The sequence below is a fragment of the Apium graveolens genome, chromosome 1 (assembly GCF_009905375.1).
Source record: "Apium graveolens cultivar Ventura chromosome 1, ASM990537v1, whole genome shotgun sequence".
NCBI lineage: Eukaryota > Viridiplantae > Streptophyta > Magnoliopsida > Apiales > Apiaceae > Apium > Apium graveolens.
The window spans coordinates 160861425-160877684 of NC_133647.1; the positions used below are offsets into that span (position 1 = coordinate 160861425).

General features: G+C 28.7%; 1 protein-coding gene across 1 annotated transcript; it reads right to left on the reverse strand.

Moving 5' to 3' along the window:
- Window positions 1-11147: 11147 nt before the first annotated feature.
- Window positions 11148-13410, reverse strand: LOC141708819 (uncharacterized). The gene is made up of 7 exons (XM_074512630.1): window positions 13152-13410; window positions 12767-13062; window positions 12512-12691; window positions 12295-12428; window positions 11851-11965; window positions 11529-11759; window positions 11148-11453 (listed from the first exon to the last, which is right to left on the reverse strand). The coding sequence occupies exons 1-7, from the start codon at window positions 13408-13410 to the stop codon at window positions 11148-11150; spliced, it is 1521 nt and encodes a 506-aa protein (XP_074368731.1).
- Window positions 13411-16260: the final 2850 nt, after the last annotated feature.

Genomic DNA, 16260 nt, shown 5'->3' on the forward strand with positions numbered 1-16260 from the left:
TTATTAATCATGTAAATAGTAAGAAGGAAAGTTTAAATAGAAGAAAAAGATGCATGGCAAGAAAAATGAAGAAATGTTATTTTATTTTCCTAGCTCACTAATAAGAAATGTTATAAACCGCCAAAATCCGTTAAATCATATCAAATAAAATCGAAACGAGTGATTTGGTTTTATTGGGTTACGAGATTCGTGTTGCTTTGAATTTTTTTAAACTACAATTATGCGGTTTGGTTCCGGTTTAATTTTTAAACCGAATCAAACCGGAACGCGATCACCCCTAATGAGTAGAAACATGTTATTTTGAAAGATATGTTTTGTAAAGTCAATTTTATTAATATATAACTACGAATTTTTTTAGTGTGAACATGCCTAAATGGTTAAATACCGAAAATTATAAATTTAGCTTAATTTGATTGATATAATTTTTATGTATATAGGGGTTCATTATTATTAAAAAATATGAATCGATTAAAATGATTAAATTTATTAAATTTAGTAATAATTAGTTTGTACACACTATAAAAACTATATAACTATATATTATATAACAAAATTTTCAATCAGTTCACTAGTACTTATTTCGAGCAATTTTCATGTATAATTTTGTAAGAATAACATCGAGTTAAGCCGATTTTCGATTTTTACGAAACTTGATACTAACTGCATCTATACTTTTGTAGTGCCGGAAGCATATGTATGACAGTATATCTTTGTCACAAACCTAGTCCGCATAATCAAAGTTAACACACCGGACGCTATGATTCGAGGATTTGGGATTCTGCTACCTTTATGAAAATTCGTTCATTTCATGATATCTAGGTATCTAGAGCTGAGAGCTCATTGTCTTACCAGGTAGCCAAAGATTTATTGAATATATTCTCTCTCGTATTGTAAAATGAAGTAAGTGTACAAACTACTTTGCCCAAAATAATGTCATTTTATTTGTGTCAGGCTGAGAAGAATGAGATGACGAAGTCGGCCCGGCTTACCATTTCCTACCACCATTAATATGAATTCTTATACATCCTATGACCTATAGGAAAATATTCTTATATGTCGAGGAAAGAACCAGTTTTTGTTGGGGTGTACCCCAAGATTCTCAGCCAACACGAAATAATTAGCAAAGTTCAAAATATTATTAATTAATAAAATACGTTTGACCGAAAATCAAATTATATGCCATCGGGAACATAAGTGAGTCGAATCTACTACGAGACATCTTCTAATTCTAGTCCGTGTTTGTTTTATAATATTAAGCAGGGGATATAATTGTAATCCTTTATTAATAAAAAATAGTGAATGGTTATTAAATATTATAATCTTTTAAATTATCTTTTTTTTAAACAATCTTTTAAATTATCTTATTCATGTTTGTTGAAGTAAATGATATGACTGTAATTCCCTCCAATACTTGATGATAGGAGGTATTGTTTCATCATCTCCTATAAGTTATTTTATAAATGATTATAATCCACTCATTATTATTAATACTTGTGAAACAAATATATGATTCGAAAATTTTTAAGGATTATATTTCAATTCCAAAGACCATCCCTCAAAATAAATATAAAATAAAATTTAAAAAAATTATACTATAATCTTACACTTAATACTTTCAAAAAAATATATGATAAGATTATTTTATCTATAAAACTAATTTTGATCAAATTAGTTATCCTCGGATTATAATCCCACAAAATAAACAGCCCATCATTACTTAACGGTTTCTTAAAAAAGTTATGGTCAACTTGCACAAAAGAAAAAAAAGGATCATTTCAAATATCTGATCAAACGAAAGTAGTAAGAATTTCCTGCCTAAAAAAAAGTAGTAGGAATTTGAAGTTGAACGTGTTCAAATCAAAGAGAGTAAAAGAACAAGTTTACATACCAGAATCCAACTAGTTTACTTAATATTTTGATTGTTTTTTTAAATTATATTTTATATTTTTTATTCAAAAATTTTGAATAATAAATATAACGAATATATAATTTTGAAAAACCGTTCTCTCGTTAAACATGTATACTATAGTGACACCATTTTTGTTATGCAAATTTTTATATAAATATAAAAAAGATAGTTGTTTATGTTGTTATTTTAATATTATCTCTCCAATACTAGTTTATTTATCACAATTTTTATTTTCAAAATTCAAATTATATTTATATTTTAAAATCTGTAATATAACATCAATCTTAAAATTTTACATCAATATAGTTCCTGGGCTCCCGTAATGAAAAGTCATTTCATTAAACATGTTTAGTCTAGAACAGTAACGATAGATAGTGTTGTTGAACATATAAAGAAACAAAAAAACATATAAATCAATCAAAGTCGAATTTCAATTGAAATTGATTAAATTAAGGAACTGGAAATTTGTTTCGATTTTCATGATTTACTTGGTGATGATTGTGATTAGTGTTGGTTTGAATGGTGACAGGTGATTAATGATGATGAGGTGTTAATAGGCAGAAAAAGTAGTTGGTTGTGGTGATTTTTAGTTTCCTGAGCTGATTTTTATTTTCTGTTGGTGATTTTAGATTTACAGGTGGCGATTATATTTTATGGTGATCTAAAGTGACATATCCTTGAATTAGAAAGAAGATGGTTAAATATTTAAATATTAAAATGAATGATGATAGATGAATATGATGTATTCATATGAGTGATTAGAATTAGATTTCATATCTTAATAAAATTATATGTTCTCTTTGGAGTAAAATCCTATATATATATATTATTTTTTAAAATAATTCTTCTAAATTTAATATATGTACATTAATTTTTAAAATAAGCCTTATAAATTTAATAAATATATAATAAATAATTAAGTGATAAATATATATAATGTTTGATTTTATATTTAAATTAAAATTTTAAGAGAAGTTACAAAAAATACTAACTTTTCTAATTTTTTTTTTGCAATTTTACTATTTTCTGTTTTTTTTTTGCAAAAAAGCGGAATCAACCAAAATCACGCAGATATGCAACTAGTTGAATCGATTTTTTTTGTATTTGAGGTTACATCTAGTTGTAGAAACTCGTCGAAAATTGCATTTAGTTGATTCCAGTTGCGAAAAATCATATTTTTGCAAAAACAAATTTGAAAATAATATTTTTTCAAATAAAAAAAATATTTAATGACACTAGTTTTGTAAAAATATTTTTAGATTTGGGTACTTTCCAAATAAGCCCAATTTTTAAAATTAACTCTATAAAATAATAATAGTTGTGTAAATATATCTCATATAGTTCTTCCTTTTTTTTGAAAAATTCATTGTTTTTGCTTAAAGTCTAACTATATTTTTTATAAATAATTAAAGATGCTATATTAATAACTTGTGACTATTAATCTAAATATTTTTAAGGTCTTAACTCGATTAATCAATCATTATATACAAATGCAATCTAATATCATATTTGAACCAATTATTTTTATAATAAATATATAATCAATTTAATAATTTTTTTATAAATATATTATGAAAATGAATTAATAAATTAAAAAAAAATATGACAAGAAAAATGTTAATAAAAAATTAAATTTGACGCACATACATATACATATTAATTACATTGTTTAAAACAAATATGGGTACATTGTATGGAATTATTGAGGTATGCATGTTAATTGTTACACTCAAGTTCAATTTTTATAATAATATATATTTTTTTAAAATTATTAAACAAAAGAGTACAATTATTACTTTATATGAATTAATGACCCACGACACACGTACACACATATTAAGTATATTATTTAAAATTAATATGGATAATTGGCATAATAGTAATGAGGTATGCATGAAAATATTTAAATAAACATATGGGTAAATTTGTCATTCACGTCTACATGAAAGATATTATAAATAAGTAAATATTTATATACCTAATTAATGAATTTAAACATAAGGTTAAATACTTTCATAGATTAGTTGATGGTGTATTAAGTTTCATGTCCCATGTGTTCGAGTTCTTTTTATATCAACATTTTCGTACATACCCTCTAATTAGATTCAGAAACTAATAATATATTTGTTTAAGAAGTGTAAGGTTGGGAATCAAATAAATTGGCCGGAGAATAATGTTTGAAATCTTATAAATTGGGTCATAAATCAAATTTAGGTTTGGTAGAATGTGTAAGGCTGGGGAACAAATAAATTGACTCATACGTTAGGTTTGGAAGCTAATAAATTAGATCATAAATCAAAATTAGATCATAAATCAGGTTTGCTAAAAATTAATTTACTCATAAATTAGGGTTGTTAGTTATGTTGGAGTTTAATACTATCTCCTCCCCCCTAATCACTTTACATTTTTTTCATATAGCATTTTAAGGCACCTATAAAGTATGTTTTAATTTATTTTTAAAATTTTCTTGTTTTAGAAGAAAATAGAATTAAAAAAGATTAAATATAACTATATTTAATAAGGGTATTAAAGTGTGTATCTAGTTCTCGTCTCCAATATATATAAAATGAAGATTGTATAATATTGTATAATTATTGGTATTTAGTTCAACTATACAAACTATCATAATCTCTAATTATTCACCAAATAAATAAGAGCTATCAGGTCTATTTCTAAGAATAAAAAATATTTTTATTTAATTTTTTACCATATTATTAAGATTATAATTCCCTTAAGATACAATTTTGATTGATATAAATTATTAGTATCATTTTATTATAAAAATTAATTAAATTATTAAACATATATTTAAGTTCAATTTAAAAATAATTTCAAAAAAACTTTTAGAATATTAAGAAATGTCCGTGCATGCCACTACTTTTGAATCACAAAATAGCGAATATTCAATTAATGCAAAAACTGAGGAGTAAGCATTTCCTGTCCCGAAACCGAGAATGGAACCGAAATTGTGGTTCCGGTTCGGATCAATTTTTTATTAATTCGGGTCCGAGTCAATTCTTAATTTTTCAAAAATATTGATTTATCGTGTTCTGTTCGGTTTGGTTCTTAACATCTTAGAACCGTAAAAACCGAACAGAGATCGTTTATAAATAAATAAATAGATATATATATATATATATATAATATCATGTTTTATAATTTTTCTCATTCATAATATTATAATAAACTTCAAGAAATTTATAATTTTGGTGTATTATTCATTAGTATATATATATATACACTAGCCTATAACCCGTGCGATGCACGGAATGATTATAATATTTATTATTTGATTATTTTTTATTATATAGAATTAAATTATAGCAGATAATAAATATGTATTATTGAAATTCATAACAAAGTTAATAATTTATATATCATGTTATCGACTGATTCAAATTTTAAATAGTTAAAATAATAAAAAGTCATCCGGCCGTGGGCGCTTATCGGAGCAGCGTATGCGGTTGACTTGGTGTATGCGGATGATGTGATAAAGATTTTTTTTAATTTGTTCTTGATTTGTTAATAAATTATTATTTTTAAATTTAAATTATTAAAATTAATTTTGGAAGTGTTTGGTTCCCTACGAAAAAGGTGAAAAAGAAATTGAGTGCGATTAGAAATCAAGTCGAATTATCATTCAAAGAGTTTGTAATTATATCAAATACATGATTTAATTTTTCTAAATAAAATATATTTATTTTAACTTTGTTTTGAAAAGTGTTAACAACTATTTTAAGAAGGTGACACGTGCGATGCAGAGACTACCTAGTTTTTTCTTGGTAGTTTTTTTTTCTTGTACGCATAACATATTTATTTTTAATATTATTTCATGTTAAATATAGTATAATATTTTGATAAGAGGTTTTCATTCTTTTAAAAAACTTGCTTTAGTTGAAATAAATACATACATGTAGAATTAGTAGTTTCGTGATTCTATAATTTAAGTTCTATTTATATAAGTTATTTTCATATAACATATTTTATTATTAATTAGACCTGGCAATTCGGATAACCGGTTCGGTTTCGGATCGGATCAATTTCGGATCGGATCTACTTTCGGATTATGATATATTTGAAGACTATTCGGATCGGATCAGATATGATTCGGTTCAGGTCTAATTCAGATTAAAATCGGATAAAATTCGGATTAAGATTGGACAAAATTATGTTCGGATCAAATTCAGTTCGGATATTTTTGGATTATAACTTATTTTACTTTTTCAATTTTTGAGATTCAAAAAATATCCTTTTTAATTAATTTTGTATTTTTAATGTAATATAATGTACTTTTACAAAAGAATATGATTAAATAAGTATGACATCATAAACATAAAATTGTTTAAAATATAATTTTGCTTATTTCGGGTCATATTCGGTTCGAGTAATATATTATTCGGTTTTAACCGGTTCCAAATTATAATCGGATCTTGTATTTCAGATCATTTTCGGTTAAATATTCGGTTCAAATATTTTTCGGATCGGTTTAAATCGGTTTTCGGATAATTATCGGATTGTATGATTCGGATCTCGGATCATATCTCGGTTTCATGAATTTCGATTCGGTTGTTCGGATTCAGACCCATTTTGCCAGGTCTACTATTAATATGTTTATTTTAAACTTATAAATAAATTCATATGTCTGGGTCCCGGCTCTTAAAAATGTACATCTTAAAAATTGATATTATATATGTGTTTTAAATTAGATTTGTTGAATTTATTTTAATTTAAAATATTTTTTTAATAATCAATTATTCAAGTAATTAACAATAAATAGACACATTACACGGTGTAAGTATCACCACTGCCCTATCTACCAAAACTTTAATATATGGGATACATCTCATTTTGCTTTTGATATTATAGTATAATATATATTTTTATTTACAATTTATATTATAGTATAATATATATTTTTATTTACAATTTAATTTTATTTAAGGTTTTTCATATTTTTTAAAATATATTTATCTCCCAAAGCACATGTGTATATATTATTTTAATATATATGTTAAATTCGTTTATAAAAATAAATAATTTTTTAGTACTATATTTTTGGGAAGGTAGATTGTATTTAGGCGATTGGTAGATTTTAAATAAAATGAATACACTTTATATTGTTATTATCTTTAAATAAATATATTTTATTTTAATTTAGTTTATATTTTTGAATTTACCCTTTTACGAGAATCGGTCACCCCATCACCTTTTCCACCCCTTCTACCCATCTCCCTCTCCATGTGCATCTCCCTTTTTCTTATCTCAATTCCCTATCTTTTATACTATCTCAATCCCTAGTCACCCTGTCTTCATCCACACAACACCTCTTCTTTTGTTTTTTAATTTTTTTTCAATCAACATCCTATACTTGTTTGCTTATTTTTCAATAAAATTGAGTTTTGTTCCCCAAAACTGGAAAAATTAATTTGGATTCTTCAATTTAGTTTTTAGATTTACTAATGTAAGAGTTCGAATTTTATAATAAAATTTAATTTTTGGATTCAAAATCTCTTATCTAACAATATATTAAAATTTGGTGGCATCCCGAGATCTTCGAATTTTGAGTTTTTTCGTATCGTACTGTTTGAGCTATTATTTGTGTATTTGATTGTCTTGCTTTATACGACGTGTCTTGTTTTATGCGATGTTGTGGTTGTGTTAAAATTAATTTTATAATCTATTGTGAGATTTAGATATCTCGTATCAACAACACTTTCGACAAGTTTATAGTTAGTATCTTGAAGGTAGATAGTCTGGATGCTTTTAAAACGGTGGTGAAAATATGCGTCCATCTCTCACAAAAAATATTTGTTCCTCTAAACTCAGTTTTTACAACTGAGTCCTCTGAAAATTATTGTTAATGGAAGTAATGTAATGGTTAATTGTGAAGTTACTGTTTTCAGATGAGATTTAAGCTGGATTGATCGGGAAACCATTATCTTTATTTTTAATTTTCAGAATATTTGTATCAATTTAGTTAAACAAAGAGGCTAATTATTTAGCTCATTTGTTTGTTTTTCATCCTGATTGTATGATCAATTATGGGTTTGTCCTCATCGAATCTTTTCAAATTATTAAAAAAAATTGCCCTAAATTTAAAAAAAAACAAAGGTGAGCTTTGTTTGAGGCGTAACATGAATTGTGGACTCCGGATACTGAAATCTAAAATAGAGATATTTCCATAGAACATTAATGTTAAAAGAAATTAAGTGTTTTTAAATATACACGGAACAAAATTTTGCAAATAAATTTATAAAATTTTTATATTACAATTTTCATAAGGTGTTAATTATTTTTTTGAAAGACGTTAATCAACCAAATTAACGAAATATTATGTACTATTTTAAAAAAAGTATTAAAGAGACGTGTTTAAATAAATAATTAAATTTATTCATTTAGTTAGAAGTCGGAAGCAGCAGTTGTGTTATGTTTGTCTAGGAGTGTCTTGTGGTCGTACAGGAGGTTTCGTTGCTATATGCATAGGTGGTTAGATTTATTTTTGGGGAATTTTTATTTTTATAAGTTGTTTATATATTTCAGTATGCATATGTACGTAAGTTAACAGAAATTAAAGAGTAACAGTTATTTAGTAGAATTTGGAGATTAGACGTATTGTTTTGTTAATTTTGGAAAGTTTATGATAATTATACTACTTATTATACTAAGGTGTTAACCAACCGAATAAACGAAATCATGTTTCGCTTATAATAGTATATTATAGATACTAGCTTAAAACCCGTGCATGTACGAGTTCCGTTAATATCTAGATTTTTTTTTATTTTATATATTTTTATTGAAATTCTACTATAAATAATTAAATACGTAAATTAATAACAATATAATTATAATTTGGTTGTGTATAACTTAAGTTAAATCAAATAGTATAGTATAAAATAGTATATGGTTGATGAGATTTGAACCATTAACCTTATTTATAAATAATAATTAAATGTTTGATATTGGCAGGGTTCGAATCTGTGAACTTGGTTAGTTTATTTTTTTTATAAATATTAATATAAATGTTTGTTATTGGCAGGATTCGAATCTAGAAATTTATTTGTAATTTTATAAATAATAATATAAATGTTTGTTGTTGGCGGGATTCGAACCTGTAAGCTTGGTTGGTGTATTTTTTTAGTATTCGGATCTAACGGTTATGATCATTTGGTTAAGAGATCTGACGGTCGTTATCGAAAGGGATAATCAAAAACAGGGTTAACCAAACTACAAATTATACCCATGTTCGGTTATTATAGTTTAGTATAGATGTATGATGTTTCTATCATTTTTATAAATATATTTTTTTATTAAATCTTATAAAGTAGTTGAATGAAAATGATTTACTATTAAAAAGAAATCTTATTTCGCTAAGCTATTTTTAACAAAAATCGAGGTTAGGGAAAATTTAAAATATTAAAATAAAAAAATATATAAATATAATTTTTAAAAAAAAACCGGTAAGATTTTTCGGTATACATGGGTCCGGTGATTTTCGGTTCATTCAATTCCGGTTGGGACCGGTTGTTCAGTGCTAAAGCCACTGCACATCTCTATTTACGACCGGAATTGAACAATCTGATATAAGTTGATACATCCACGTGTCAAGTTATGAACACTGTATGACACTTCGGTGACGGAGTAATATTTCTCCAGATGGGGCCCAGTTGAGTTGTCAAGATTTTTATAGTGATGGAAGAGAAAAGAAAGATGGCGAATCTGAGTGGATGAAAAAAGTTTCCAGCTTTAGGAAACTATTGGCTGCAGACGAACTTTCTATTTATAGTATAGATTCCCTTTGAAGCTAAGCAAGTCATACAAATCAGACACAAAGGCTTATCTAGTAATACTACGTAGGACCCTTTGAATAAATGATAAATTTGAAAAAGATTGGAGTGAAATTCGAATATGGATATGGGCAGTCCATATACGAATTTCTTTGTACAAGTTAAAATGCCTGAAATGCCCTGTTTGTTTCTCCTGTATCTATCTATACTTTATATGTGGGGTTGCAGATCCTTGTTCAACTAACACCCATTTCTTATCATAATTTGGATTTTTTAACCAGAAACTACTCCCACGTTCCTGCGTGATTTTAAAACTCGGATTACGGATTGTACTTATCCATAATCGGGTAAATTCAAGCACAATTAAAAGAATAAGCGTGTCAAGCATCTTTCCAGGAAGTCGAATTTTGAATTGTCTTAATAGCTGTCACTTGTCACTTCAACCGAGTTAGCCCGTGGAGCTCCTTTTTATAGAGTTTTAAAAAGTTTTTTTTGCACTTTGGTGGCTTGCACTAATTATTTTTTTCACTTTGGTGGCCGACTTTAGAAACTGAGCAACTGTGTGACTATAAAAATAATTATAAGCCATTTGCACGACTCCGCATATGGGCCATTAACGCCGTTAACGGTGAGGCAGGACATATTTGGTAAGTTCATATTTCAACAGCTATATTGTGTATATATATATGCGAGTATAACCCTCAGTTTTGCATACCCAAATCAGATAATCTCCAAAATTGAAGCAGATCTAAACCAAGAATGAACCACCAATGTTTATGCAGAAATTGGGCAGTGGAGAAAACGTCATGGTCTGAGTATAATCCGGGTCGTCGATTTCTAACATGTGCTACCCAAACCTGCAATTTCTTCAAATGGGCTGAGCCGGAGTTCAATGGTCGAAGCAGATGTGTGATTAATGGTCTGTTGAGGAATATAAGGAGGAAGGATAATGATTATATCATGGAGTTGGTGACAGCTCGAAATGAGTATAGTGAGGAGATCAAGCAGTTGAGAAATGAAGTCACGAAATGGCGTGCATTTGTTGTGTTGCTCATGTTGTATGTTTTTTCATACATGGTTTAGCTCAGTTGCTGAGGAAAAAGGTGATATCTAGTGTTGCTCTTGTTGTATGTTTTTCTGTTGTAATATGGATTTTAAGGAAGGATGTTATGTTATTGTATTAGGACTAGTCTTGTATTAGTGATGTAGTGATGTACTTTGGTTTCTGCTATTAAAGTTGTTGTATGTGTTATTGTAGTAGTGATGTTATGTTAGTAAAATATTATGCCAAAAGAGCAACATTACCATAATCTTCAACTCAGTCATACAAAATCAGTCATACAAAGAAAAATAGTCACTAACAAAATGATCATAGACATTTTTGATCATCAGCCATAATCTAAAGTTTTGATCACTAACATAATGCACAAACATAAGTAGTCATACAAAGAAACTTAAATCCTCCATCCTGGTCTTGCAGCCATATTATCTTTCTTACCAACCTTCTTTCTTTTTGCTGCTTCAAGTTGTCTTAAAGTAGTTACTTCATCTCTTTTACTGCCTTCAGCTCCATCATTTTGACCTTGTTGTCTGGTCATTCTTCTTATTTTAAGTTTCTGCACAGGAGCTTCAACCCTGTCATTTGCAGAACAAGTCCTTGAGTTATGGCCTGTCTTTTTACAAGTTTTGCAACTAACTGTTGTCTTGGCAATATTTGGCTCTCTTCCTTCCTCTGCAGCCTTCTTTATTTCATCACTTTTCTATTTAAACAATTTTATACATTTGATTAGCAAAAATACTGAAAATATGTAAATGCACAAAGAAGAAGAGCATACCTTGGCATAACATGTTCTTGTGTTATGGCTTTCTGCCTTGCAATATTTACAATTCATCTTCATTCCAGTCCTTGACAATTTGGTTGTATTTGCAGGTATATCATTCTTGGTATTTCTTTTCTTCTTGGGCCTACCAATCTGAGGCCTTATAGTTGGTGGTAGAGGCGTTGGTTCAGGGGCCTCTTCCCAAAATTCAGGACCAGCTATTGGTTCTAGTGTGTAACTGTAAAGCTGTTAAATTCAAGAAATTAGTAATGTAGTATAGAGAAATTACTAATGTAGTATAGAAAAATTAGTAAAGAATTTGAAGGAAATATATTACCTTCATGTACTGAGGTTTTTTGTAATGATCATTAACATGAATTTCCCAAGGGTCATTCCTAAATTTTATACATGCACATGCATGATAACAAGGAATCCCTGTCAGATCCCATTTCCTGCAAAACAAGTTTTATTATGCCACCACTAATTCATGTCCCCCCTTAGAGCATATTACACTGTATTCGGTTCCTCCAGACCATGTTACCACACAACCAGGAGAATAATGTAGGGCCCTAAAAAACCATATTTTAAGTCATAAACATATAGAGTCATATGTAAGACAAATAGAGGCATAAAGAATTGTACATACTTGTTAAATTTTTTTTGTGTACTGGGACATATAATCAGTTGCTTTTCCATCATTTTATCCCTTCTCACTTATATCCTTCTCATCACTGCTTTATGAATCTCTCTCAACATTGTTAACACTGGTAGATCCCTGTACTTTCTAATACTGCTATTGAACACCTCACAATGATTGTTAACAAACATATCACTGCAAGGTGTTGTTCTAAAAGCAGACCTAGTCCATTGTTGTCTAGGTTTTTGATTCAGCCACTCATAACACTTTCTAGATACCTTCATTAATTATAGACATAAATGCATAGCTCAGTGACATTGCATATAAATTATAGATATAAATAGATGGTGATTGACCATACCTCCTTCATCTTATCCATGTATAGGTTAAACTCCCATGCAGTGCTTGCCCTTGCAGCCTTCCATAACAAATCTTTCTGTGCAACACTTTTGTGCTCTTTGACCATATTTTGAAAAAGATGCATTACACAAAATCTGTGTTCAACATTTGGCACAACAGATTCCAAAGCATTAATTAATCTCTGCATAAGACCATTACACATTAGTGCTACTACAAATAGTGGAAGAAATTAAAAGGGAAATACAATTACAAATACCTTTTGCCTATCTGAAATAAAAGTCCAATCCTTGTCATTCACAATTTTAATATCCTGGCAAAAGTAATGCAAGAACCAGTTCCAAGCATCTGTATTTTCAGCCTCCACAATTTCCCATGCAATTGGATATATTCCATCAGTTGCATCCACTCCAACAGCTGCTAGAAGATGTCCACCATAGGGCCCTTTCAGGTGACAACCATCCAACCCAATAATCCTTCTACCATGTTGACTGAATGCTTCTTTGAGTGGTCCCAGACAAACATAAAATCTCATAAACCTACCTCTATCTGTTTCTGGTTCAGGGTTCTCAGTCAGAATCTTAATGGTTGAAGATGGTAGCACTCTTTTCACCTCATGAGTATACTTCCAAACATGTGTGTACTGCTCCTCATGTGTTCACTAATTTTCATCAAAGCCCTCCTTTTAGCTCTATAAACAGCATGCTTGCTTACATCACATTTCAAATCATTCACAATTTTCCTATGAAAAGCATTCACAGGCCATGTTGGGTTCATTCTGAGCTCAGTCTCATAATAATCAGCTATCCAAGCTGAATTGATTTGTTTCTGCTTAAATGTGGGTGAGCAACTCTGTTTGTTATTTAAAGTCTTGATCTGAAATGTGGGGCTTCCTTTATGCATTGCTGAAGCATAAAGCTTTCATTCACAGGGTTTTTCACACACATACTGCACTTTCTTTCCAAAATTCCTACAATTACTGATTGGCCTTCATTCTATAATTGCATGTTTCTTTACTGCTTGTCTAGGTAGTTTGGAATCCCTAAAGCACATTCCTAATTGGAAGGCAGGTTTTATCATGTCAATCTTTTCAACTAAAAATATGATAACTTAATTCATCATCATCAGTTGAATTACCTACCATTCTCTCATCTTCACTATCAGCATACACACTTGAATTACCATCAGAAGCATTATCTACCTTATCATAATTGATATCATCCACATTTTGCTCAAAGATTAAATCATCATCTAATTCTTCTACATTGGAACTGTCTGAATGAAATATTTCATCACTACTTTCCTTTTCTCTAATTTCATAATCCTCGTCACTGTCAGGATCTGAAAAGTCTTTGACTAAGCCCTCTAATTTCCTAAACTCTTGTTCAGTGTCAATTTCTTGTTGTGTAGTGCAAGGGAACTGAGTACCATTCAAATCAGTTTCATCATGTTCAGGGGGTATGGGTTCCCTAAATTCTAAGTTTTGTGAAGAAAATAGTGGAGCTTCAAATTTCACAAAGATGTCAACATATCTTTCCTTAGGCATCAGTTCACACATTAACATTATCTCATCATCTGAATATAATACAAAGCATCCTCTTTCCATATTTGTACTAGGTAATTTATACCATAACTGGGCAAATCCACCAATGCATCCTATTTCTTTTAACATATTCTTGGTGATTTCAATTAAACTTATTTGATCTGAACTCACATAATCAATATAATCAACTTTACCCCCAACATAAGACCTAGGGTTTTCAGTCATTTCACCACCATGATGAAATTTAATAGTAAAATACTCAATTTCTGCAAATTGACACACAATAGAAAATAATTTACACTTTAAACAAGTATGCAAAAACATGTAGTGGGGCATTTAAAAAGTAAAACAGTTCGATTAAGGCAAAATAAACTATAATCTACCACTTAAACAAATACTTCGAAGTTCAAAGCAACTTAAACATTTACCCAATTGCATGCAAAGAACAAAGATTTCAGACATACCACTGTAATCAGGGCATTCACGAGGAGCGTATACATGTTCATCTTCCTTCAATCGCTTATACCAACTCATCTTCACACGATTGCCTCTTCAATTAGGGTTTTGATCGGCTCTTCTGAAAAGGGGGCAAACCAACAATGCGTTTTGGAGGCAAAATGATGTGTCTTTGTCTGGTTTTTTAGTTTTTCTATTAATAATTCAAGGAAAAACAGTAAACGCCGTTAATGGCGTTAATGACCCATATGCGGAGCCATACAAATGGCTTAAAATTATTTTTATAGCCAAACAGTTGTTCAGTTTCTAAAGTCGGCCACCAAAGTGAAACAAATAATTAGTACAAGCCATCAAAGTGCAAAAAAATCTTTTAAAAATTCTTGTTTCTATAATTCTTTTAATATGTACAATTTGTTCAATTATATAGTTCTCACCATAAAATTATCAGAATTTATACTACTTTTTTGGCTTAGAACTTTAATGAAACCAAATATTAATAGAAATAAATAAATGTAAATATTGGATTTTTTTTGATAAAAAGGAGTAAATCATAAAGGTGTGGCTAAACTTTACCCAATTTTACATTTTGGTGGTCGAAATGTCAACTTCACAATATAGTGGCCAAACATTACTTTTATATTTCAAAAAATTGGATAATAGCCCCTTTTTTGAGAAAAAAACTACCGTTCTTCTTCAAAAAATGGCGCTTAACCACCTTTTAGAAGAGTTAAAGAAATATTTGGCCACTATATTACAACTTTGAAATTTTGGCAATCAAAATGTAAAAGCGGGTAAAATTTAGCCACCACTTTGCAATTTACTTTAAAAATTATAGAATTATATGAAATATATACATTTAAATCAATTATACTTACAATATTATAAAACTATGCAATATTTTAAAATTATTTATTATAAATACATATAATATTTACATTTATTTATTATAAATACACATATTTATAATAAATATTACTCCCTCCGTCCCAACCATTTCTATACAAATGGTTGGGGCACGGAGGACAAGAAATCCATTAAAATAATATTAGTTTTAGTAAGGTAGTGGGATGAGAGAGAAAGAAAAAGTGTAATTTAGTGACAAAAGTATAAAGTTGGGTAAAGTGTTGGGACCAATCAATATTTAATGAATAAAGTGAGTGTTGTGTAGTGGGAGAAAGTAGTGGATGTAGTTGATTTTTATATTATTAAATTTTTATTATTTTTGGTAAGTTTGAAATGTATAGAATTAAATGGGACATCCAAAAAGGAAAATGTATAGAAATTAATGGGACAGACGGAGTAATATTTAATTAAAAATATATTTATTTCATGTATGTCGTGTGTGTTGTGTCGTGTATCCAAAAGGTAAATACAAAATCGACACTATATCTTGATCTTGTACTTTATGTTTGTGTATTTTCGTTTCGTGTATTTAAAATACAAATACAAACACTTAATTTCGTATCATGTGCGGATCTAGAAAAAATGCATGCAAACATAACGATTAAGGGTAAAAATGAAAGTTGTTTTACAAACAAATTTAATCAAAAAATGAGCATGAGTGTTTTATCTTTGAGTATAGTGCGCTTCTTCTTTTTATTTTTAGTATTTTAGATACAAATATTAATGAAACTATATAAAGTGTGCGTCGGTAGCACTGGCTAATATAAAGTGTGCGTCCGCAAGTCTACTAAAAGAATTGATCGAGTAAAATATTCGAATGAAGTGGTATTGTCGAATATTGAATACAATTC